This window comes from Notothenia coriiceps, unplaced genomic scaffold (genome assembly GCF_000735185.1).
Source record: "Notothenia coriiceps isolate Sejong01 unplaced genomic scaffold, NC01 NC01_scaffold00027082, whole genome shotgun sequence".
Lineage (NCBI taxonomy): Eukaryota > Metazoa > Chordata > Actinopteri > Perciformes > Nototheniidae > Notothenia > Notothenia coriiceps.
The window spans coordinates 29,848-51,391 of NW_011359783.1; the positions used below are offsets into that span (position 1 = coordinate 29,848).

Sequence of the window (21,544 nt, forward strand, 5' to 3'; positions counted from 1 at the left end):
CCTTGGTTGGTTATTGGCTAATGGCTACACAAGCCAAAAAAACGTTATGACATCACAAAATGGCCAAAATCTGATCAGCTCATTTTCATACAGGTTTTTATATAAATGGATCAGGACAAAAAGATAGCAAATCTTTTTTCCTGAAACTTTCAGAATCTCTTTACGCAGAAAAAAAATGTTGATTTTGCATAATAGCTGACCTTTAACTACTTAGTTGCTTTTAATCAAATTTGAAATCCCTTGCTTACATCTTTATCATTCCCCTTTTTGAAGGAGCAACTGATGGTCCATGATTTCAGCAAGTTCAAATCCTTGAAGCCCAACCTGATGACAGCCTTGGATGAGCTTCTCTCCTCCGACATAGCCAAACTGATGCCCCTCCTGCGGCAGGAGGAGCTGGAAGCAGGCGACCAGCTCGGCGTTCAGGGTGGAGCCTTCATCGGGAACCGCGCTGGACCCTTCGGAGAGGGCGACCCCTTCTCCATGGAGAACGGACAGGGCGGCGACGAGGAGGAAGACTGGGTGGTGACCAAAGATAAGCCCAAATATGATGAAATCTTCTACAACCTCGCTCCCAACGAGGGTAAACTGAGTGGCAACAAGGCCAAGGACTGGATGGAGAGCTCCCGCCTGCCCAACTCGGTGCTGGGTCGCATCTGGAAGCTGTCGGACGTGGACCACGACGGCATGCTGGATGATGAAGAGTTCGCCCTGGCCAGCCACCTGATTGAGGTCAAGCTGGAGGGCCACGGTCTGCCCCCCGAGCTGCCCCAACGCCTCATCCCCCCTTCCAAACGCAGGCAGAAGGGTTCTGATATATAGAACCCGGAGCTGAGAGAGACTCTTCTCTATTCGCTGTGCCACTGTTTGTTTTTGCTCTTATTTCCACCCCAGACCCAAGTCAAAATGTTTGTATGTAAGTTGTTCATCTTTTCCTCTGATTTGGGTCTTGCACAATGGAACATACTGTATTAAAGTGTGAGTCAATCCTTTGAGACTGAGGGCTAACTGCAGAAGATTGTGTATTAAGAAGTCACACGGGTCTGGGTGCTTCTTCTTCCCTTAAGTTGCCTTTTTATCATGAGCTTTTCAAATATATCTACTTCTGTTTGCAGAGCAGAAGTCGGCCTCTAAGTGAGCTGTGTTGAGCATATATTTGGCAGCATACAGAGCTCAAATGTTCTGTAAAGTATCCTTTAAATGTAACATTCCTGCGTCGACTAGATTTGAGTGGCTCAGTGTTATCTTGGTAATAATTCCTAAAATTATGCCATTTATTCTTCATGTCTGGTATATCTGATGAGGGGAACTGTTTTTACAAAGACTTATATTGCTCCTATGATTTGTTTATAGCATTTTTAACTCAAACTGGCAGCACACGTCTATGAATAACCTGAATGCTTTTCACTTTTCCTGCTTTACATGCCACCATTTTGGGCATAAACTTTATATATTATTTTTGTAATTGTTGCTGTTTTGTATGTGCAGACCTCGGTTTTGATAAAAGATCATGACACGCTGAGATAAACTTTGGATTATTGATATATTTTCTGACTACTGTACACAGCTCCACCAACGGTTCTTATGTTAACGTTATTGTAACCGAATAAAACAAAAACTTGACTGTGTTTTGTCTCTATGGCGACCCTTTTGTGCATCAAAAAAATAGACCAAGCTTGAAAGAGTTAGTAGAAAATTAGTCATTACAAATGCCTACAATTAAGCACAACTATGCGATTCAGAGTTAGTGGTTAAGTTTTGCACTCTTTTAACAATATTTCCTTTCTATTTGGTCTCTCAGTGACGGGCCAGATAAACAGTGAGTCACACTCTCCACTGCCAAGTCCTCATACCACCATTTTCCGAGGCTCTCCCCCCCCTCGTATTCCCTCCATCTGAAGCCTTTTTCTCTCTTTAAAACACACATATGTTTAAATACACCATCCCTGTTGAATACCACATTCACTCCCTCAGTAGCCTCCCTGTGAATGTCTTCAGATTTAGTGCACTATGCGGTATAAGCACAAATATGTGTTTCACATGAGGCTTTCAAGGTTCGAAGAAGAAGAAGAAGAAGAAGAAGAAGGGGTGGACTCCCTGCCTCCCTGTTCTACTCCTCCATGGAAAGAAACACAAATGAGAACCAGAGGCAGCCCTTTCCTCGCTGCTCTCTGGCTCACAGTGACTCACATGTGAAGAATGTGGTGGGTTGGCCAAAGAGTTATTAATATCTCCTTTCCTAGGGTCCGCTAAGTTTCCTCAGGCTCATACACAGGATCTAGACACTGTACCTTTATGAAAGACTTTAACAACATCCCCCTATTAGGAGAATTCCTCAGCTAGACCTGCGGCGCACCACACCCTCTCCTGTGTGTTTGGGGGTGTGAGAGAGGCAGAGGGAGGCGATGGGTGGAAATAAGTCAAGTGAGGTGACACAATTCAACAGAGATGTTCTTATCGACGTAGATTTTTGACTAGATAAGAACTTGGGATTACTTCTTGTGTATTTTCAAGAGTCAGAAAATCCTCATAGCAGTTCAAACAATGTCTGCCTGTTAGAAAATGTGCTTGTGCATAAACCATATCGAACTTGTTTACTCAAATGAAGCTGCCACAGCAACGGGGTGAGGCTTGCAGCTGCAGCTCAGAGCCCCCACCAACATCAGGAGTCCCCAACAATGGAGCTTGCTCAACGAAACCGGGGTCTCCTCTATACGTCACTCAGTGTTTACGTGGGGAATTCCTCACTAGCAAACCGGCCTGTTCAAAAAACAAGGTCACCAGCTCTGGAGAGGGCTGACACCTGGTGGATTCCTGACAGCCGTACACTGGAACTGTGCACAGCAGTGAACAACTGTAGAGGGCAGACTGAAGTACATTAAAGCACTGGTTCACAGCCCCCTTTTTTATCAATGAGTCACTGACCGCTGACTTGATGTTACATATTTTTAGGAGAAGCTACAACGTTTCATATTGTATTCAAGGCATAACTTAATAGTGGAGAAAAAATGATAATCTGTGTAGTTAAGCCAAATTGTGCCAATAATATCTGCATGTAAAAGAAACCATGTGGAGGATTTTTTATCAGATTATTTCATGATTTTCCTTGAATTAATACAAAATGTTCTGTTTTTTTTTATATTTAGTTTAAGTTGTCAGACATACTTATTCGTATGCTTCTTACTGGCTGTTGTGTTATTCCCTCTCTTATGTGGTATATGATTATTTTCACAATGCCAGACAGAGATGTTTATCAGAGAGGGAATATAGATAACGTTCAGGTCTGAACCATCTTACATAATGGACAAAACTTTTAAAATAATATTTACATTGGTTTTGGTTGTCTTACAGTTTTTCCAACAGTAAAATCAAGAAAGCCTCACAACCCCCATAAGGCCTTGACTACCCCCAGATTGGCACTAAATTAGATTTACTTTCACATTTCCCCCCCAAGTTTGCATTATGAATCACTGTTAACTGTTCCTCTTGTCCATGCAGCCTGTAAAGAGATCAATGCTGTGGATACAAATCCAAAGTCCTTCTTTCAACTTAAAGATTTGGTTTGAACTGAAATTTAGGAATTAATTTATAATACCCACAACTGGACTAAGAGTTGCATTTAAAAAAGGGATTTATGTCTGAGGATTCATTACAGCAACCAATTACTTCCAATTTACAGAGTGATTATTGTAGAGGAATAGACCTAAAATGTGAACCTATATTTTACCCATCTTTTTAGAATCATGTCTTTAACTTGTACAATTTCAATTAACTTCAATCAAATGACTAAAGACGATCACAACTTTTATTTTTTATTATTAATCCAAAAAGGAATCAAAATATGCTCAATAGTTCAAAAAATATTTCCCATTTTTCTTGTCTGAATGACATTTTCTGCTCTAAACAACCGACTTGAACCTTAACATTATGAAACATTGACGTTAGAAATATGACTATCTTATTTAAGACATTAAGGCAAACTTATCGCATCCCTAATAAGAGACAAACAACATGTAGTATCAAAGGTAAAGTTATATGAGCGTATATAAAATATATTTCAATTCAAATACCTATTCCACACATGGCACATTCACTCATGACAAAAGCAGCTTCTAATGTCACAAAAAAGCCAATTTCATTTTTAGTAGATGAACATTTGACTTATTTTCCCCATTCGTTAGCAATACATATTTTTCTGTAGCACTTAGAAACTAAAATGGCTTTTGATGTCTTTCATTTGTTTCATCATGTCACCGATTTGCTGTCCCTGTTCTCTGAGGACGTCCTGAACCACCTTCTTCTGCTGGGCGTTGAGCGAGACCGTCGTCCTGTCCGCCGGCACGTCTTTATCCACCTGTCTCTTCTGGTACTCCATCTTCATGTTCACCTGTTTGATGCAGTTGTCCAGGTGCTTCAGTTGATCGCCGATGGTCCTTAGCTCCTTCTTCATTTCCTTCTCGCTGTTTGACAGTATGGGCAGCTGGCTTTGCAGGCTGCCCAGCACTTTCTTAACCCTGTTCATGATGGTCTCCTGTCGATACTTGGCGTCCTCGTACTTGTCCGCCAACCTCTCCGCCGCCTCCCTCAGACTCTTCCTCTCCTCCCTGCACAGAGTCATCTCATCCAGCTGCTTGTTCTTCTGGCTTGTCAGGAGTTTCACCCTCCTCTGCAGCTCTTCGCGGGCCATGTCCTGCTTGAGAATGTACTCCTCGCGGAAGACCTGCGTGGCCCTACTGAGAAGCTGCAGGCACTCTGGAGGCGGCGGTGATGTCTCCTTGTCCCCGGCCTTCAGAACGAGAGGATTGGTGGAGCTACGTGCCAGGATGTTGCGGATGTGCTGCTCGAAGGAGTCGTTGGCCAGCCCGCGCAGAGGGGAGCTCCCAGAGCCTGGGCCTGGGTGTGAGCAGAGCAGGGGGGGGGAGGGGGGGCGAATGGAGCTCAACAGGGGCAACAGGATGCACTCGTAGGTGCTGGTGATGCAGATCATGGTGGCGCCCAAGGAGAGATCGGACACAATTAAAAAGCCGAGAACTGGAGATGACTGACTGGTCTGGAGGGGTCTGGTACAAAGAATGTGCTCCACAATACAGCGCTTCTCAGCAGCCAGCTCCTGCAGACTGTCCTTATCCTCCTCGCCTGAACGAAGGAAGTTCTGCAGCTTGTTGACCCAGATTAGCCCCACACTGTGCACTCCTGCTTCATGGGTGCAGTGGTACCTGTGCTGGCATAGGGGGTCTCTGTGCAGTCTGATAGGACAGGTGAAATCCAACTCCTGTGGCTCCTCATCTTCTGCTGTGGCTACTTTGAGGGTGAGCTCCAACTCAACACACTCAAACACGTAGAGAGCCGGGACAGCACCCGGGCCTCGGATCCACTTCTCCACCGCCCCCGCCTCCTCCTCTTCTTCAGACTCCAGCACCACACAGTGGTACAGCGTGCCCGTTTCTGTGGCAATAACCAGGATGCTGGGCACACATGGCAGGCAGAGGATGGCACAAGCATCATAGCCATAGTTATCTTCTGCTGCGGGGTACATGGGGAGGGGTCCAGCAGGTTTAGTTAGACTCAAACCGTTTACCTGGCTCGTGTAGCTCACATAGGTCTCCCCATTTTCATAGAGAATGTAGAGAGGGTAGACCAGCTGGTCTTTTGAGCCATGTGAATGCCGAAGGGGAGATGAAATCGGCCCGAAGTCAAACGCCACCGCTATCTCGCCGAGAGACGCTGCGTAGGAGCGGACGGGACGGTGGCTGGCGCTGTCATCTTCAGACTGCGACACTGACAGGACTTTGGTTGGAGTCTGGGGCGACTTCAAGCCGTAAAACCGGATGGCGTTGTCGGATGTGAGCAGCACCAGGTGGGGCTCTTCGGCCTCGCTAGGGTACCACGCCGCCTGCCGCAGACTCACCGACGCGGAGCTGGTGAAGAAGCGCTCCGCCACCGGGATGGTTTTGCAGTTCACTTCGCTCCGCCCCCCCTCAAACTCGGACTTCTTGCCCCACCGCTGAGGGAGCTCCAGCACCGAGACCCCTCGCTGCCCAATGAGCGCCACGTGGTGCTGGGTAGGACTGACTAGCACCTGGCACAGGTCAAAGAGAGGAGGGTTGATGCACAGCAGGGACTGGTGGTTCCCGCTGCCGCGTCCCTCATCCGTGTTCAGCTGTCGCAAGTTGGTGGTGTAAAACACGCGGTCTATGTCGTCCCACACGAACAAGTCCCCACCCAAACAAAATGTCAGGTTTTTAGCTATCCCTCTTTCATTTGAGAAAGGATCTGAATCCAACTTCCCCCTTATTTTTTGGAAAATAGCATGGTTTGGTAGCTCACTCAACCACCGCTCAGTGCCGAAAGCCGCCATCTTGATCTGCCGTCTGTAACGGAAAAAAAGTCCATGGCAACAAGAGTCATTCACGACAGTCATTTAACGTATTACGGCGGCCGGTGTCGTACATTTTGCAGAATCACCATGGCGCTGAAAGAGACTGCTGGGCTATATGATCATCTAAAAGCAGAGTGGAATAAGAAGAACCCCAGCCTGAGTAAATGTGGAGATCTTCTGACCAAACTCAAGGTAAAGTCGTTTGTCTGTTTCTATGAGTCAAATGAGGAACACAGCTTATTTTGAAGCGTCGGCGTTGTGAGCATATGTAGCTAAGTTTGCTAACCTGGGCTAGCTAGGCTGACGTTGTTTTTGAGTTTTCTATTATGTCAGCTTTAGACACACATAGTTATATTGTCGGTGTGGTGAAAACACTGCGTTTCTATTTCGTAACTATATGTTAGTGTTTGGCTGATAAGGCAATAAAATATTGTTCTGTTTCGAGAGTCAGGAAACAGTGTGTGTTGGCTGATTCATTGTCAAAGTAGTTCCATCCAAAATAAACATTCGAACAAAAATACTTTTAGGACGAATATACGCTTTGTTTATTTTATCGGTTACTTTTTCTTGTTAAAAGTTACGTTGCAACTCCTCGGTTGAAATTGTATTAATTTAGATTTGTAAGTTAGCTGGAGGGAAAACACATATAGAATTTATTGATATTTTTGGTTAAAAGCTATTTATTTTAAGTGTATTAAAAGTAAAGGTCCTGCTTTAAACTCTTACGTAAAGGTACACAACTATAAGCGTCAAAAAATACCTTGTGTGTCAAAAGTAAAATGAATGAAGAATGGCTTATTTCAGAATCATATGGATTATTTTCCTCGATTATAATTGATGCTGTTTATGTTGGGGCTAATTCTAACAATTTATACATACTGCTGGATAGCCTATTGTCTAATATTATATCTTAATAATTATATTTAGTTGCCAATAATGAAAGGTTAATGACATGATCCGAAACTATTATAAACAATTTGATTAAGACCGAGTCCATGATATGTTTGACCTTGAGTACAAAATGACACCAAACTTCTTTTTTTACAGGTTTCATTACTGGAGCTGAACTTCTTACCTACCACTGGGTCTGCGCTCACCAAGCAGCAGCTCATTTTAGCTCGTGAGTATTGATGGCAAACAAGCGGACAGACAACATTTGATATTACTCAAGAATTACTTTTTGTCATAGTACTAAATCAGTTCATAAGGTGATCTACCTAATAACAGAGGGATATTTGTGTGTGTCTTTTAGGTGATGTCCTTGAAATCGGAGCCTTGTGGAGCATCCTCAAGAAGGACATCCCATCCTTCGAGAGATACATGGCCCAGCTCAAGTGTTACTACTTTGATTACAAGTAATGTAACTTTTCCTTTTTTTAATTGGTATGTTGCTACATTGTACAAATGGTGTTTTTTTCTAAATGTTCTCTACTTCTACTTTTTTCATTAAGGGAGGAACTGCCCGAGGCTGCCTACATGCACCAGTTACTGGGACTGAACCTGCTCTTCCTGCTCTCACAGAACCGTGTGTCTGAGTTTCACACAGAACTTGAGAGACTGAGCGCTCGAGACATTCAGACCAACGTATACATCAGACACCCGGTGTCCCTAGAGCAGGTGCTGCAATTGACTCCTAGGACATCGCTTTGCTGTTCTGCCCTGACTCGGTGTTCAGGCTGAAATGTTATAATTTCTGCTACAATCAGTAATCTTGTACCCTCAAATCAATATTTTTTACATTATTGTTTGTGGGTTGTCCATTCAATTAGGAAGGAACACACGTAGGTTAATTGACAGGATAACAGCTGTGTTTTGGTTCAGTTGTACCCTCAAATTACTGAGTTTATTCACTCCTTTAGTCATGGTCTCCTCAACACTGTCAGTCTGTTATAGTAGTAAATACAACATTGTCATATTACATTAGACCAAAAATTACGCTATGTTTACTTTTGGCTGGCTAGGTTTGACTGTTACCTGCAGACATGCTTACTTCGTGCTTTTCAAAAATGATTGGCCAAAACTTATCGTAGACATAGATTTCTTACAGTTTAATTTTGGCCTGAGGCACATTGATTTGATATCTGTGATTGTTGCACTCACACATTATGAACTCAAACTAATCACATATAATATGAAGCTTGTCTCAATAATAACCTGCATGTTAACCCCTCTGTTTTGATTGTTATCCTCCTCTGACCTTCTCAGTACTTGATGGAAGGAAGCTACAACAAGGTCTTTCTAGCCAAAGGCAATATCCCTGCAGAGAGCTACACTTTTTTTATAGACATTCTGCTCGACACAATTCGGTAAGCATCAATATGGTAATCCAGCCTGTCATACTTTCTACACCTTTTCAATGATGTAGTCCTAAACACTTGATTTGGGACCATATCTGTTGGTTTTGCTGTAAAGTGAAGTTGTATCTTTCGGTTCAGGACCTAATGATGTATTGGTTTAGAAATGTTACCATGGCTGTGAAAAAAGTGGCATACGTTATCATTTAAAACATTTAGCATAGTAAGGGTCAGCAAAAGCATCTACATTTGTGATATATTAAGCTGTAGGTGAATACACCAACATCAAAGATCTATCATTTATGCTATCTTACTAGGTTACTCAACACAAAACATATTTCAATTGTGTGACAATTGAAATGCATGACAATGCCTTTTTAAATGTGTGTTCAACTAAAACGCTGATCTATTTTTTTATTCCAGTGATGAGATCGCAGGTTGCATAGAGAAAGCATACGAGCAGATCCAGTTCAACGAAGCCACGCGTGTGCTTTTCTTCAGCTCCCCGAAAAAGATGACAGACTATGCCAAGAAGGTGTGTAACATTTCATTTGGGAATTAACTTAAACCATATGTCGGATTTAAGGTTGTATACAAAAAGAACAAGATGACTTAATAAAGAGGCTAATCATGGGCTGGCACCTTAAACACACCAAGACACATATCATGTAAAAAGTAGATTTCTTGGTCATTTAATTCCTCAAATTGAAACACAATTCCCTCCTAGATTCTTGCTTCCAATGAATGAAATTACCAAACAGCCCAAACTGATTGTTCCTTGTCTTTTCAGAGGGGATGGAGTTTGAGCGCAGACGGCTACTACTCGTTCAGCAGCCAGCAGCAGCGGACAGAGGAGGTGACCATCCCCTCCACAGAGCTGGCACAACAAGTCATCGAATACGCACGACAGCTGGAAATGATTGTGTAATCCGCCCCCAGAAACACACTCAGAAACACAAGCCACTGATCCAGTACACCCAGTCAAATGCTCAAACGCAGTTTCCCTGAGGGATAAGACTTCATGGGGGGTTGATTTGTTGCCCATACTCCTTAAAACATTATTGTTGTTGTATTTGAGTTATCAGCAGCTCATCCTGTCTTGAGGTTCTATTTTAAATATGGGATCACAGGTGTATTGCTACAGATCTTCCGTTACATTAAAACAGAGCTTTTATTGGGTTATTTCAAACTGGTCACTTCTGGGACTCTATTACAGAACAAAAAATGTTCCCATAAATTTAAGCCAACTTTTTTTTGGTATACAAAGTTTTTCCTTAGTAGAGCTCAAGGATATGTGTTGCCCTTGCCTTGTATCCTAGCAACTAACAGAATCACCATTGCAGTTTGAGTGTTTTCTAAATGGTAAAGCCCGTTCCTCCCTACATGGTTTGTAATCCAGTTGATATTACAATGCAAATCTTTCTCTGCAATAAACGATTCCGAAAATAAACTTTCTGAAATACTGCGTGTTTTATTTATATTTTTTACACTTCAAGTCTTCCTTATTAAAATGCTGGTTAAAGTGACATATTTTGAATGTCAGGAATCTTCCTCCTACTCTGTTTGTCTCAGTGCTATGCAAGTTGCGAGTCTCACTGTGGTGATTCCAGGTGGTTTGGGCATTCATAATACCTGTGGAAGTATAGTTTGAGGTTATTTTCTGTTCTTGAAATTGTGATTAATATCAAAAAGGAAGTTAATGAGATTTCAAATTGACGCTGACAAACTAGCTTAAATTGTAGCTCACCACTTCTGGACATTTGATGGCAAACCGATCCCCTTGTTAAGATGACGGCGCACCTTGTGGGAGCAGGACTGATTCACTGTAAACAGGGGCCATCGACCTCCAGTACGAGCTGACCCAGGAGCTGCTTCAGAGGGGATGGCTGCTTTCTGTTCTTCGGTTTGAACCTGATCAATCTCCCCATTCACATCTCCTTTTGTATCCCTGTGCTTTTCTTTCTCAGGGACCTTTCCTGTATGATTACATTTCATGTTTTTTACTGCTTTGCTTCTTGTCTTTTGCTTAACAGCAGGATCTTGAGGTTCCTGCTGGATTCCTGTGCTTGTCTCTGGAGTTGCAGTTGTGGGGTTATGAGTGGCAGCTGTCCCTTCAACTCCTGGGACCTTCAGCGCTTGTGCGTTCGTTTTTTTCTTTTGTATTAAAGTGTTTCTGTTGGGGTTTGGTTTTTTATTGTGTGTCTTGGTTGTGTTTCCTTCCACGGCCTGCTGCTGTGAACTCTCCTGCAGCGGATTGACAGCCGGTCCAGCTACTTTCTGGTTGCATCTAACACCATCTAGCTCTTTTTTCTTAACTAGCTTCCTTCTTAAGCGCATTTTGGCAACAGCGGCACGACTCCTTTCTGAATTCACACCTAAGCGATACTTGAGGTCCTCTTCTTCTTCTGTGACACTTTTGGAGTTTGCTTCTTTTTCCTTTGTGCTGACCTGAGCTTCTGCTTGCTTTTGTCCTGTTGCAGGGCATTGTAACTCGGAGCTTCCTGTGTTCACACGAGAGCCAAATAAACTGGACTTTTGAGCTGCTGATTGGCTGATCTCTGTTTCGGTTTGTGACACTGCTTTTTTGCTTTGTAGGTTGGCTGTAAGTAAACGTCTGACCACCCTCTTGTATATACGCTGCACAGGTTCTGGCTTTTTAGCGTCCGGGACTTGAAGCGGTATATCTGTTGGCTCTTTACTCCCAAAGCTGGTAAGGGGAGATACAAGTTCATATGTTACCAATAGCAGTGCAAATAGTTCTAAAGACGTGGAGGACTACACTGGATATGTCAGGTTCACTTAGCCAATGTCATCATTTTATTGTTTTGTATACAACAGTAGTGTGTAATGTTTATAATATACCATGTATTAATACATAATAACATGAAGTCAACTCACCTCCATTCCATAGGTGGCGCCACTTGGGATGAGGCCGGTGCTGTGTATAGTGGAACCGCTGTGATTTCCTTTGCTGTACACTCATTATGGTGAGTTTCTCCAAACATCACCGGTCTGTTTCCCCGGTGCTGCACAGGTTTTGTCTGTTTCACTTGTGATTCTGAAGGTCTTGACTGCTGCGGGCATAATGTACCGAGGAGACCAAGTCGCAGTGATAGGCCTTTCTTCAAAGCCTCTATCCAATTCAGAGCATTGGTCTTACTATCCTTAGGTTCTGCAAGCGATGTGTGTTGTTGAGTCACTGGGTCAGCTTTGGAAATAAATGCGATATATTTGACTGGGTCAGCAGCCTGTGAAATGTTCTTAGCCTTGTGGGTGCTTTGTTCTCCGTGTGGAAGAGCATAAGCAGGAAATTGTTGCATCCATGAGAGCATTGCTTCAGCTCCACGGCTGGGATCCATCTGATGAAGTTGAGAAGGGACTTGACTGGTGTTGGCAGAGCTGCTGAGGTCTCCAGATAAATCATTCTCCTCTTTGGCAGCTTCTTCTTTTGAGGTCTTCTTTTGTGTGTCCTTATTGTATGGGTGTTTTTCACTTTGTCTCATCTCTTTTGACTTAAAAATACCCATAGGCCTACGGTTCATTTTACCTTGCTGCCAAAAAGAAGAAGTGATTTTATCAGAATACTCAAAAGTCACGTCTGGAGATATTCACTTTTATTGTCCGCAAAGTTTACGAAAACTACAAAACATATTTCAACTGATCTTACTACCAAGTGCGGTCGGTCAAAAGCTTGATATTTGTCTGCCACAGATCTCCATTTTGAAATACATTTTTTTTAAACACATCAGCCGCAGGTAACATGTCATGTATTGCAACATACTACAACCACTGCTGCTTATTTTGGTTAAAGTAGTACTAGTTTTAAACTACAGTGTCCAGCTGTTTAATACAAAAATAATTCCATGTTTCTGTGCTTTTTTTAATAGAAAAACAATACTGTCTTGATTTTGGATTTACTTTCAATTTAATAAAAATGTATTTACCATAAATCCTGTTGTGGAAAGTAAATAAGTACATTTACTCAAGTATGTACTGTACTTGAGTACTTTTGACATATTTTTACTTTACTTGAGTATTTCCATTTATTGCTACTTCATATTTCTACTCCACTACATTTTAAAGGGGAACATTGTACTTTTTACTTACTACAGTGACTAGTGTTTTACATATAAAAACACATGATATGCTTATATGGTACAATGCAGTATGTACTTCTAATCTCCTTCTAGTTCTTAAATACTCTTAAATTTATGAAAAGAGGATAAAATAATAACTATAATACTGTGAAAATATCCATTCTGCATAACAAGTACTTTTACTTTTGATACTTTAAGTACATTTAGCTTATAATACTGCTGTACTTTATATTTGTCTGAAACGGGTCATTGTGCAGAATGAGTACATAAGTATATTTAGTTGCTAATAGTTTTGTACTTTAATTTAAGTAACATTTACACATTTTACTTGTGGTGGAGTGTTTTAATATAATATTATTTGTACTTTTACTCAAAATAAAGGATCTGAGTACTTATTTGAATACTCTTAATGACTAAGCTCATGATGATAAGGCAAAAAAGGTTTTACATGTATCCTACATCACAAACAAGTGCTGCCTATCAACAGTTAGCGTGTATAAATAAGTGTGTATTAGCTTATCTAACAGAGTTTTCAATTCATTTTACTCACTCAATGCCAGCAGTAACATAAGTTGTGTTCAGTTGCTCGCTTAGAAAACCACTTTGATTTTGTTAGACGTTGTGTAAATATTTCAGATACACGAAACAGCCATTCAATAGTTAAAGTAGCGTAATTACTTCCGTGAGAAAAGGCGGATAAAGAAAACTAACCTGTGGCTGGCCTGCCGATCTGCAGGGATGGTTATCAGAAGGAAGGACACATTCACAAACATATTTTCATTTGAAAAGTTCAAATGTTCGTTCGTCAGTTCTAAAGAAACGACCAGTACAAACGGTCGATAAGTTATGTAGTTTAATTGGTTCCATCAATGAACTGTTTGGCAAAGTAGGCAACTTTCCCACAGTCCCCAAACGCCTCACAAGTCTGACGCTTGCCAGTTGATTTTATGTCTACGTTATTAGCTAAAATGTGCTAAATTAAATGTTACTTTACCATATTGCTTCAAAGTCATATGTAAAGCCAGGTGGGGTCATGTGATAATTCAATACTTTTGTAAATGTACCTATAAATGAAATCGAACTGCCATGATTATTCTGCTGTGTGCTGCGTTGATGGGAAATTGTAGGTGAGAGGGTAAACTTGTGTATTCAGCTTTAAGGGCTACAATAACATATGTTTGGTCAATGTAGTGTGTCATTAGTTGTTTTCATTGATAATTCGTTAGTTTCAGCAATTCTAATGGGTCGCACCCGCAATGATCATTTTGTAAAATAGCTTTAATATTTAAAGTAGTGTATATTATTATGAATTGACGATAGTTTTCGTATGTATGTTGGAATATAATTATGTGCTACCATGTAACAAAATGTCATAATGTTGATATACTTTCTGTCAAAGTAGACTTTTTGTCAGTGAATTTGCCTGTTCTTGGTGCTGAATAAAAGATGGCCTTATGTCCTCTTATTAATAAGAGGCTATGATATTTATCAGTTTAACAACGTAATTACCTTACTTTCACAACGGGGTTGATGAAGCACAATGTGGTATTTTGTTGATCCACGTAAGGGATCTTTTCTGTGATTTTATTTTCGCCCAGGGTCCAAGGCTGGGAGCAGCACCCGGAACAAGTTCTGGTGTTTTCCGCTACGTGGCAACTCATCTAATTTGATAATTGACAGGAGCACCCTGTACAAGTGTCAGTGCAATACACTTCTTGGAATGTTACGTTGGCCCTTGTTTCAAAATCTGGGCTCGTCCGGGATTTGAACCCGGGACCTCTCGCACCCTAAGCGAGAATCATACCCCTAGACCAACGAACCATATGAATGTAACCAAGGCTACAAGTATTTAGAATAATGAATAACTAAAGCTGAAGTTTGAGCATTTACTTTGTACGACTTTTATTTTTAACCCGTTGTGAAACATAAAATATCATTCTGTGTTGTAGCCTGTGTAGCTGTCTACGTTTACGCTGTATTCTGCTACAAATATGTGTAATGTCTCAAATATGAAAGATCAGGGTCGGTATTTTTTTTTTAATTAAGTGACCACAAAGTAACATATGATAAGTTAGTAAACTGTTTTATTGTGTACAAGCCTTAATTATATAAATGAAACGTCAGATCTCGTTTCTTATAAGCAGGGTGTCGCTGTCCATGGTGCTAACGCCTAAAAGCTGCCAACGCAACGATCCTAATAGTGGTGTAAAGTAACTAAATACTTTACTTAACTACAATTTTGAGATACTACTTGAGTACTTTACTTGACTATTTTTAATTGTTTGCTACTTTGTACTTCTACCTCGATACAATAAAAAAAAAAAATAGTGCATTTTAACTCCAGTACATTTATATAGGCTAATACTTTAATTACTTTGCAGATTTGGATTAATGATATGAAATATAATCAACACTTAAATAATATTGTAGTTACACATGGAGTAACATCCACAATCTATCATACAGAATTACAATTGTAAAATGAGCTGCACCTTTACCAGCTGTGATTAACACATAAATGCATCAATAATTATAATAGTAACATATATATAATATTAGAAAATGGGCCATTCTGCATAATGAATACTTTCATTACATAAAGTATATTTAGATGCAAATACTTTTGTACTTTCACTTTAGTAACAATTGTAATGCAGGACTTTTACTTGAATATAAGATATCAGTAATTCTTCCACCTCTGACCTTAATATACTTATTTAGGCTACTTTTTAAGAATCTTCTAAGCATAGCAACAACACAATTATCCAGTATATGTGGCTTGAAAAAGTGGAATGCTGGCTAAAATGCTATGAAGGGCAAATCATTTAAAAAATATTTTAACTTTGCGAAATATGGAGTGCTTTTGCCCGTGATAATTAAGGGATCAGGCGGGGGTCATTCATGGTTTACCCAGCTTTTCATTTACCACCCACTTCACTGCATATACCAACATCTCAGTGCTCAATTTCAATCATTTCAAGTCACATTGTAGACCCAGAGGTGGAATAAGTACTCAGAATGTGTACTTAAGTCAAAGTAGAAATACCAGAGTGTAGGAATACTCTGTGATTACTTACTTAAAGGTACAAAAGTATTAGCATCAAAATATACTTAAAGTACCAAAAGTAAAAGTACCCATTAGGCCATTCCAGAATTATTTATATAACATGTTTTGATTATAATTATTGATGCAATACTGTTTTTATTGGTAAAGGTGCAGCTAGTTTTAATAACTTTGTATACTGCAGCGTAATTTCTGGATTTACTCCAGGTGTAAGCCTTTTTTAAAGGTTGGTTATATTTCATATCATTCATCCACATGTTCAAAGTAACTAAAGGTACCAAATAAATACACTCCAACAAAATTTAAACCTGAATTTATATAAATATATTCTGTCAACAGATTACACACACTTGTATTAGGTTAGTTGAAAGCAATAATATTAACTTTAAATAAAAAACAATAGGTTCAACTTAATACTATTGCTTTCAACTAACCTTATATAATAATAAGGAACCTGGTAGACAGAATACATTTAATTAAAGTCACTGTTTAATTGTTTCAGTGTAAAGTGGATTACAAGTAGGCCTACATCTGATTTGTAGTGTGGTAGAAGTAACGTAACAACCAATTGAAATACTCAAGTAAAGTACAAGTCTCTTAAAATGTTACTTAAGTAATTGTGTAAATGTACTTGGTTACTTTACACTACTGGTCAAACCCTATGGGCCACCTGAAGCCAGGATGCTGTCAATGATTAGTGCGGATGTGTTGGCACAGGGCAGGTAGAGAGAGAGAGAGAGAGAGAGAGAGAGAGAGAGAGGGAGAGAGAGAGAGAGAGAGAGAAGAGAGAGAGATTTGGAGCGAGAGAGAGAGAGATTTGGAGCGAGAGAGAGAGAGAGGAGGGAGGGAGAGAGAGAGAGAGGGAGGATGCTGCCAGCGGAAAATGGCTGCTGCAACCTCAAGCCTATCCTAATACACCGAAACGACATCAAGGTGGAGAGAGAGAGTGCGAGAGGAAGAGAGAGGGGAGGAAGAGAGAGGAAGATTAGGAAAATGAGAGCAGATAGAGAGAGGATGTGAGCGAGCCTGAGAGTGTTTCCTGAAAGGAGGATAAAAAGAGAGAGAGAGAGAGGAGAGACCCTGGGGTGGGCTGCTGCAAGCGGCGGGCAACACCGAGCCATGGAGGGCGAGTAAGTCCTTACATTTTCATTTTTAACATTGCACACACACACTCACACACACATATATATATACACAGCCATCCGCCAGAAATATAGATGATAGAGAGAAAACGCCACCGCCATCAATGTTACACCAAGCCAGCATCATGCACTCTTATCACAATCGGTGCTCTACAATTTAGCAGGCTAGAATAAAAACACCATTACGTAGTCTTGAATCAACAGCATACACCCCATTTCCGATATGCCAATATGTGATAAATGTGAAGCCACCTACATGTGGACCTGTGCTTTTAAAACGGCTGGCACACAACCTACAACATGACACTGGAATAATAATGTAAAGCATATTAAACAAATAGCTGTGCAACAATTCTGAATTAAATGCGTGGTTTCGCGGTTGGTAAAAACAGTCACGAAATGTGTAATATGTATGGGGGGGGGGGGAGGCGAAATATGGCGAGTTTGGGGCCAGCATCGCGTCATTCAAGACATGGCTACATTGAAACGAGGGAGGGATGGAGGCGTTGTGATTTTTATCAACGTGTCTTGGGGTTTCATTATGATTTTTTAAAGCCAAACTTTATGAATGAAATGTGATTTTTTTTCTCCCTCGCTCGCTCTCACTCTTCCTCACCCCTCCTCTCCTCCTTCCCTTTTTTCTAATCGGCCCCCTCCCCCCATTTCTCGTTTCCTCTCACCCACTCGTTCCTTTTGCCTTCCCTTTTTTCACATGCGATCGCATTGTATTTTAGGCCTTGTGCATCTTCCGGGTGAAATATCCGAGGCACAGTGAAGCCAGACTGGCTCTATCCCATTCATAAAAATAAATAAAACCTTATATCGGGGTGTGTTAATGAGTGCGTGCAGCAGGGGCGGAATGGAGGAAAGGAGCGTCTGTGAAACCCATATCAACACTTGTACTTTGGTGTGATTTGAGAATCACCAAAAGAAACAACGGCTGAGAACGCATTACATTCACATTTCGAGCTGCGGTGCTGAATTATTCAGCCCACTGGCGAGGGCTGAGCTTATTTTTGCAAGAATGCCGGGGCCTCTGATGGCGAATGGGTGCGTTCATTGATACATCTATCTGGGAAACACTCATTCTTCCTCCTCCCTCCTCCCATTTGGCCATGTCTCTCCTTCTCAACGTTGGCTTTCTTTCTCTTCCTTTATTCTCAGCGCATGTAGCCTAGTAAGCAGGCCCAGTTTTATTTCACAGTATTCTCCAGATATGTTGAAATTAAGGCAAAACCACACATAGTTCGTGATGTTTTACTTTGGTTTACCGTCACCACATGCTAATTAAATCCGATGTACCTCAATCACGTGATCATGGATTGACCCTGGCTATAACTGTGTGATTTGAGCTGTCATGTTGCAACACCAGCTGGCAATTCTGTCTTCATCGTGAAATATCAGTTCACCGGAGTTGGAAACAGTTGCCTTAGCATCATCCTAGTACCTAGATAGAGAGTTTTTTTATTCAATTGAATGAATGTGCTCATCTGTGCTTGCATGTTTGCGGGTTTTGGTGTGAGTCTGTGTATATCATTGATCATTGATATGTGTATATCATTCATGAATTAAGATGGCGTGCATTTACCTGCACATTGGTCACTGGCAACATTCTCTTTTTTTTATTTCTGTTATGTTCTTCCTGCACACATTTGTATTGTTTATATCTTATATATATTTATGTTGCATTGTTGAAGGATCCTGGGACTTAAGGTTTTCATTGCCATACATACGCTATAGCTACTGTACATATGACAATCTTGAATCTTGCGTTGTTTAATCAGCCTAGGCCTCTGCTCACTCTCTTGGTTTCCCTGACAGTGTGCGTGTTCGTGCAGTGGTGATGACACGTGATGACTCCAGTGGCGGTTGGGTGCCCCTTGGAGGTGGCGGCCTCAGTCATGTGGTCATATGTAAAGGGCGGAGTCAAGACGGCAGGGGGCGGAGAGAATACATCATACGTGGAGAGCGGCTGCGAGATCGAGCAGTGAGTGTGTGCGTGTGTGTAAAGACTGTAACCACCCGAAGACTGTACATCATGTTATGTAGGAACAGGAAACGATGCATCCTGGTGAAGGAACTAACTTCCTGGGTTTGCCTTTTGTGTCTTTAGCCGGTGTTGGAGTGTGCAGTGCAAAGGGGGTTAGTGTACAACAAGGTGAACCCCATCTTCCATCACTGGCGAGTAGAAGATCGAAAGTTTGGCCTTACGTTCCAGAGTCCTGCCGACGCCATCTCCTTCGAGAAAGGGCTCCAGACTGTCATAGACAAGCTGGACAGAGGTACATATGAGTCATATGTTAAAACTCTCATCAGCTGTGCTCGAAGAGGCTTTAGAAAGTATCTAACAGGACTAAATCCTCTCTATCTATGTTATCAAGGCTCTGACTCGCCCTCTTCCTCCACACCAGAAGAGGCCGACACCGAGGATGATGGACAAGCTGTGAGTATCTGAACAGTTGATCTACTCTCTAAGTTATTGTCGTTACCATTGGGCACCTTATGCCGTTATTGGTGTGTCTGACATGTAGCCTCTGCCAGTCTCATACAGGAAGTGAGTCGTCGTCCAACAGCAGAAAGGAGATGCTTCCCAAACCCCTCACCATAGTGACGAGCGAGTCGTCGTCTACCTGCTTCGTTCTGTCGGAAGAGTTTAGTTTTGGATCCAGCCATGCAGTCACCACTCAGACGCCTGCTCAGGTAACATCGTCTGCTCAAAGTCCATCACATGGTCTTTGTTGGGATAACACAATGCTTCAATGAACACAAGTTTATGTCATCTTACATGATTTTTCTGTATATGTTCTGGTCACACTTGGGGGCAAAATAGCTTAAAGAGTGCTCTTACTTAGATCCAAATTAGAGGTCATTTGAAAGGGACATATCACGAAAAACAAGCCATATAGATTTGGCTCCCTGTCTTATGTCACACCTAGGCAACCTGATCCTCTGTACTCCTGTTGGAGATGCCCTCAGGATGATTGCCTCCTGTAACACCCTGTTCCTGACTCCCTCTGTAACTCCACCCCCTCTCCACAGATCCACACCAGGCCGGGACAGCTCTCACAAATTACGACTGTGTTGAATCCGCCATCGCCTCCGCCCCCGCCTCCTGCTCCGCCTACTCCTCCTACGGGTCCCACGGCCTCATCTCCTCTGTCCCCCCTCTCACCCACCATCTCTCTGCTGGAGGAGGGAGACCTGCACAGTGTGGACCCTTGCAAAGACCTGTGGGGTTCTCGAGGTTACGAGGACTACCGGCGGGCGGGGGCCACTAGGACTATGGTCGGGGGGTTGACCGGGGGTGTGGTTGTCAGTGGAGGAGTGAGTGTCCAGGACAAGTCAGAGCTGTGCGTTGTTCGCTTTGAGAAGGATCTGGCAGGGGTGGGGACGGCGGGCTGCGACGTGACGGTGTCTCTGGACAGTAAAGCTGCCCAGAGGCTGTCCTCGTCGTCGCCCACCTGCATGTCCATGCCCAATGCCGTGTCAGGCGTGTCCTCACCCGCCGGGTCCCCCCAGGAGACCTGCAAAGCCTCCCCCTGCTGCATCCACACCTCACTTGGCACGCCCCGGTCGCGGACACGTAAGAGAGGAGGAGAAGGGGCCAGTGGTGGTGGTGACCCAGGGGTGATCTCCCCCGACGACGACAGCCCGTGTCCTCAGGGTTCATCTTCATGCTCATCACGTTGTGTGTACTGCCGCTCTGTTTTCAGCACTTCGGAGAACGGGCGGGGCCGCTGCAGAGACGCCCCGGACCCCGCCCTGCACTGCCTGCGCCAGTGGACCTGTGTGTGGTGCGCAGAGAGTCTGCTCTACCACTGCATGTCGGACTCTGAGGGGGAGTTCTGGGAGCCTTGCTCGTGTGAAGACTCGCTGGGGGGCCACCCACACCCCCTGTGCTGTGCACGCTGGTTGGCCCTCGTGGCCCTGTCCCTCTTTGTGCCCTGCATGTGCTGCTACCTGCCTTTGCACGCCTGCCTGCGGTGTGGGGAGAGGTGTGGCTGCTGTGGGGGAAAGCACAAGGCGGTCCGATGAGGCCAGGCTAGGGGGGGGGGGGGGTTCCCTGGACCAAGGAGGTTTGGGTGTTCGGAGGAGAGAGCATCTGTGGGGACGGAGGAGGTAGAGTACAGCAGGTGGAGTTAAGCAGGTGGTATAGCTCTCTCAGGAGACCCAGCCCTCTGACGTGACCCCCCAAAGCCCCGCGGCCTTCCACTGCATTCCGCTCTTTCTCTTTTTCAACCCGAGGCCTTCCTCACTGGCCCCTGCCTATTGGGGGCACACCACACTCAGACCAGGCTCTGTGGGAGTCATCTGGAGCCTTCATAGTGGATTTACTGAGGGTCGGCTGATCTTGAGTCAGCGTCGGAGACTTTATCACAGGAAGAGAGTGGCATAGGCTAAGATGATGTGTACACTGTTTCAAATGTCTGTTTTTTTTTATTTAGAAAGGAAAAACACAAAAAACGAAAGATGTTTATATATATGATTGTTATAATTTGAATTGGTATATTTTGTTAAATGTAAAACATATTGACAGAATCCCCCGATGGCACACACTATCACGTATT

General features: G+C 42.7%; 4 protein-coding genes and 1 non-coding gene across 6 annotated transcripts in view; 3 read left to right on the forward strand and 2 right to left on the reverse strand.

Moving 5' to 3' along the window:
• The window catches only part of ehd2b (EH-domain containing 2b), a 7,542-nt gene extending 5,914 nt beyond the window's left edge, over positions 1-1,628 (forward strand). For both annotated transcript variants that reach the window (XM_010785083.1, XM_010785084.1), the window contains exon 7: positions 274-1,628. In XM_010785083.1, coding sequence (XP_010783385.1) covers positions 274-822 — 549 coding nt within the window. In that variant the 3' untranslated portion in view covers positions 823-1,628. The remainder of the gene's footprint in view (positions 1-273) is intronic.
• Positions 1,629-3,793: 2,165 nt separating this feature from the next.
• nup88 (nucleoporin 88) lies at positions 3,794-6,379 on the reverse strand. Its single transcript, XM_010785085.1, has one exon. The coding sequence runs from the start codon at positions 6,356-6,358 to the stop codon at positions 4,205-4,207; it is 2,154 nt and encodes a 717-aa protein (XP_010783387.1). The 5' UTR covers positions 6,359-6,379; the 3' UTR covers positions 3,794-4,204.
• Positions 6,380-6,421: 42 nt separating this feature from the next.
• On the forward strand, positions 6,422-10,123 carry psmd8 (proteasome 26S subunit, non-ATPase 8). Its single transcript, XM_010785086.1, has 7 exons — positions 6,422-6,571; positions 7,427-7,499; positions 7,632-7,734; positions 7,831-7,996; positions 8,585-8,685; positions 9,097-9,208; positions 9,464-10,123. Exons 1-7 carry the CDS (start codon positions 6,467-6,469, stop codon positions 9,599-9,601), a joined length of 798 nt encoding a protein of 265 aa, XP_010783388.1. The 5' UTR covers positions 6,422-6,466; the 3' UTR covers positions 9,602-10,123.
• Positions 10,124-14,519: 4,396 nt separating this feature from the next.
• trnap-agg (transfer RNA proline (anticodon AGG)) lies at positions 14,520-14,591 on the reverse strand. Its single transcript has one exon. It is a non-coding gene; the product is annotated as a tRNA-Pro (tRNA).
• Positions 14,592-16,822: 2,231 nt separating this feature from the next.
• spred3 (sprouty related EVH1 domain containing 3) lies at positions 16,823-21,011 on the forward strand. Its single transcript, XM_010785087.1, has 6 exons — positions 16,823-16,964; positions 18,798-18,963; positions 19,090-19,258; positions 19,358-19,419; positions 19,518-19,676; positions 20,016-21,011. Exons 1-6 carry the CDS (start codon positions 16,954-16,956, stop codon positions 21,009-21,011), a joined length of 1,563 nt encoding a protein of 520 aa, XP_010783389.1. The 5' UTR covers positions 16,823-16,953.
• Positions 21,012-21,544: the final 533 nt, after the last annotated feature.

Bases quoted from the DNA above. Each gene is read 5' to 3' on its own strand.
- psmd8 (XM_010785086.1), top strand. From the start codon at position 6,467: ATGGCGCTGAAAGAGACTGCTGGGCTATATGATCATCTAAAAGCAGAG. The intron at 7,500-7,631 runs GTGAGTATTGAT...TGTGTCTTTTAG, and splicing joins GCAGCAGCTCATTTTAGCTC to GTGATGTCCTTGAAATCGGA. The intron at 9,209-9,463 runs GTGTGTAACATT...TTGTCTTTTCAG, and splicing joins TGACAGACTATGCCAAGAAG to AGGGGATGGAGTTTGAGCGC.
- nup88 (XM_010785085.1), bottom strand. From the start codon at position 6,358: ATGGCGGCTTTCGGCACTGAGCGGTGGTTGAGTGAGCTACCAAACCAT.
- spred3 (XM_010785087.1), top strand. The intron at 19,259-19,357 runs GTACATATGAGT...TATGTTATCAAG, and splicing joins CATAGACAAGCTGGACAGAG to GCTCTGACTCGCCCTCTTCC. The intron at 19,677-20,015 runs GTAACATCGTCT...CCCTCTCCACAG, and splicing joins CCACTCAGACGCCTGCTCAG to ATCCACACCAGGCCGGGACA.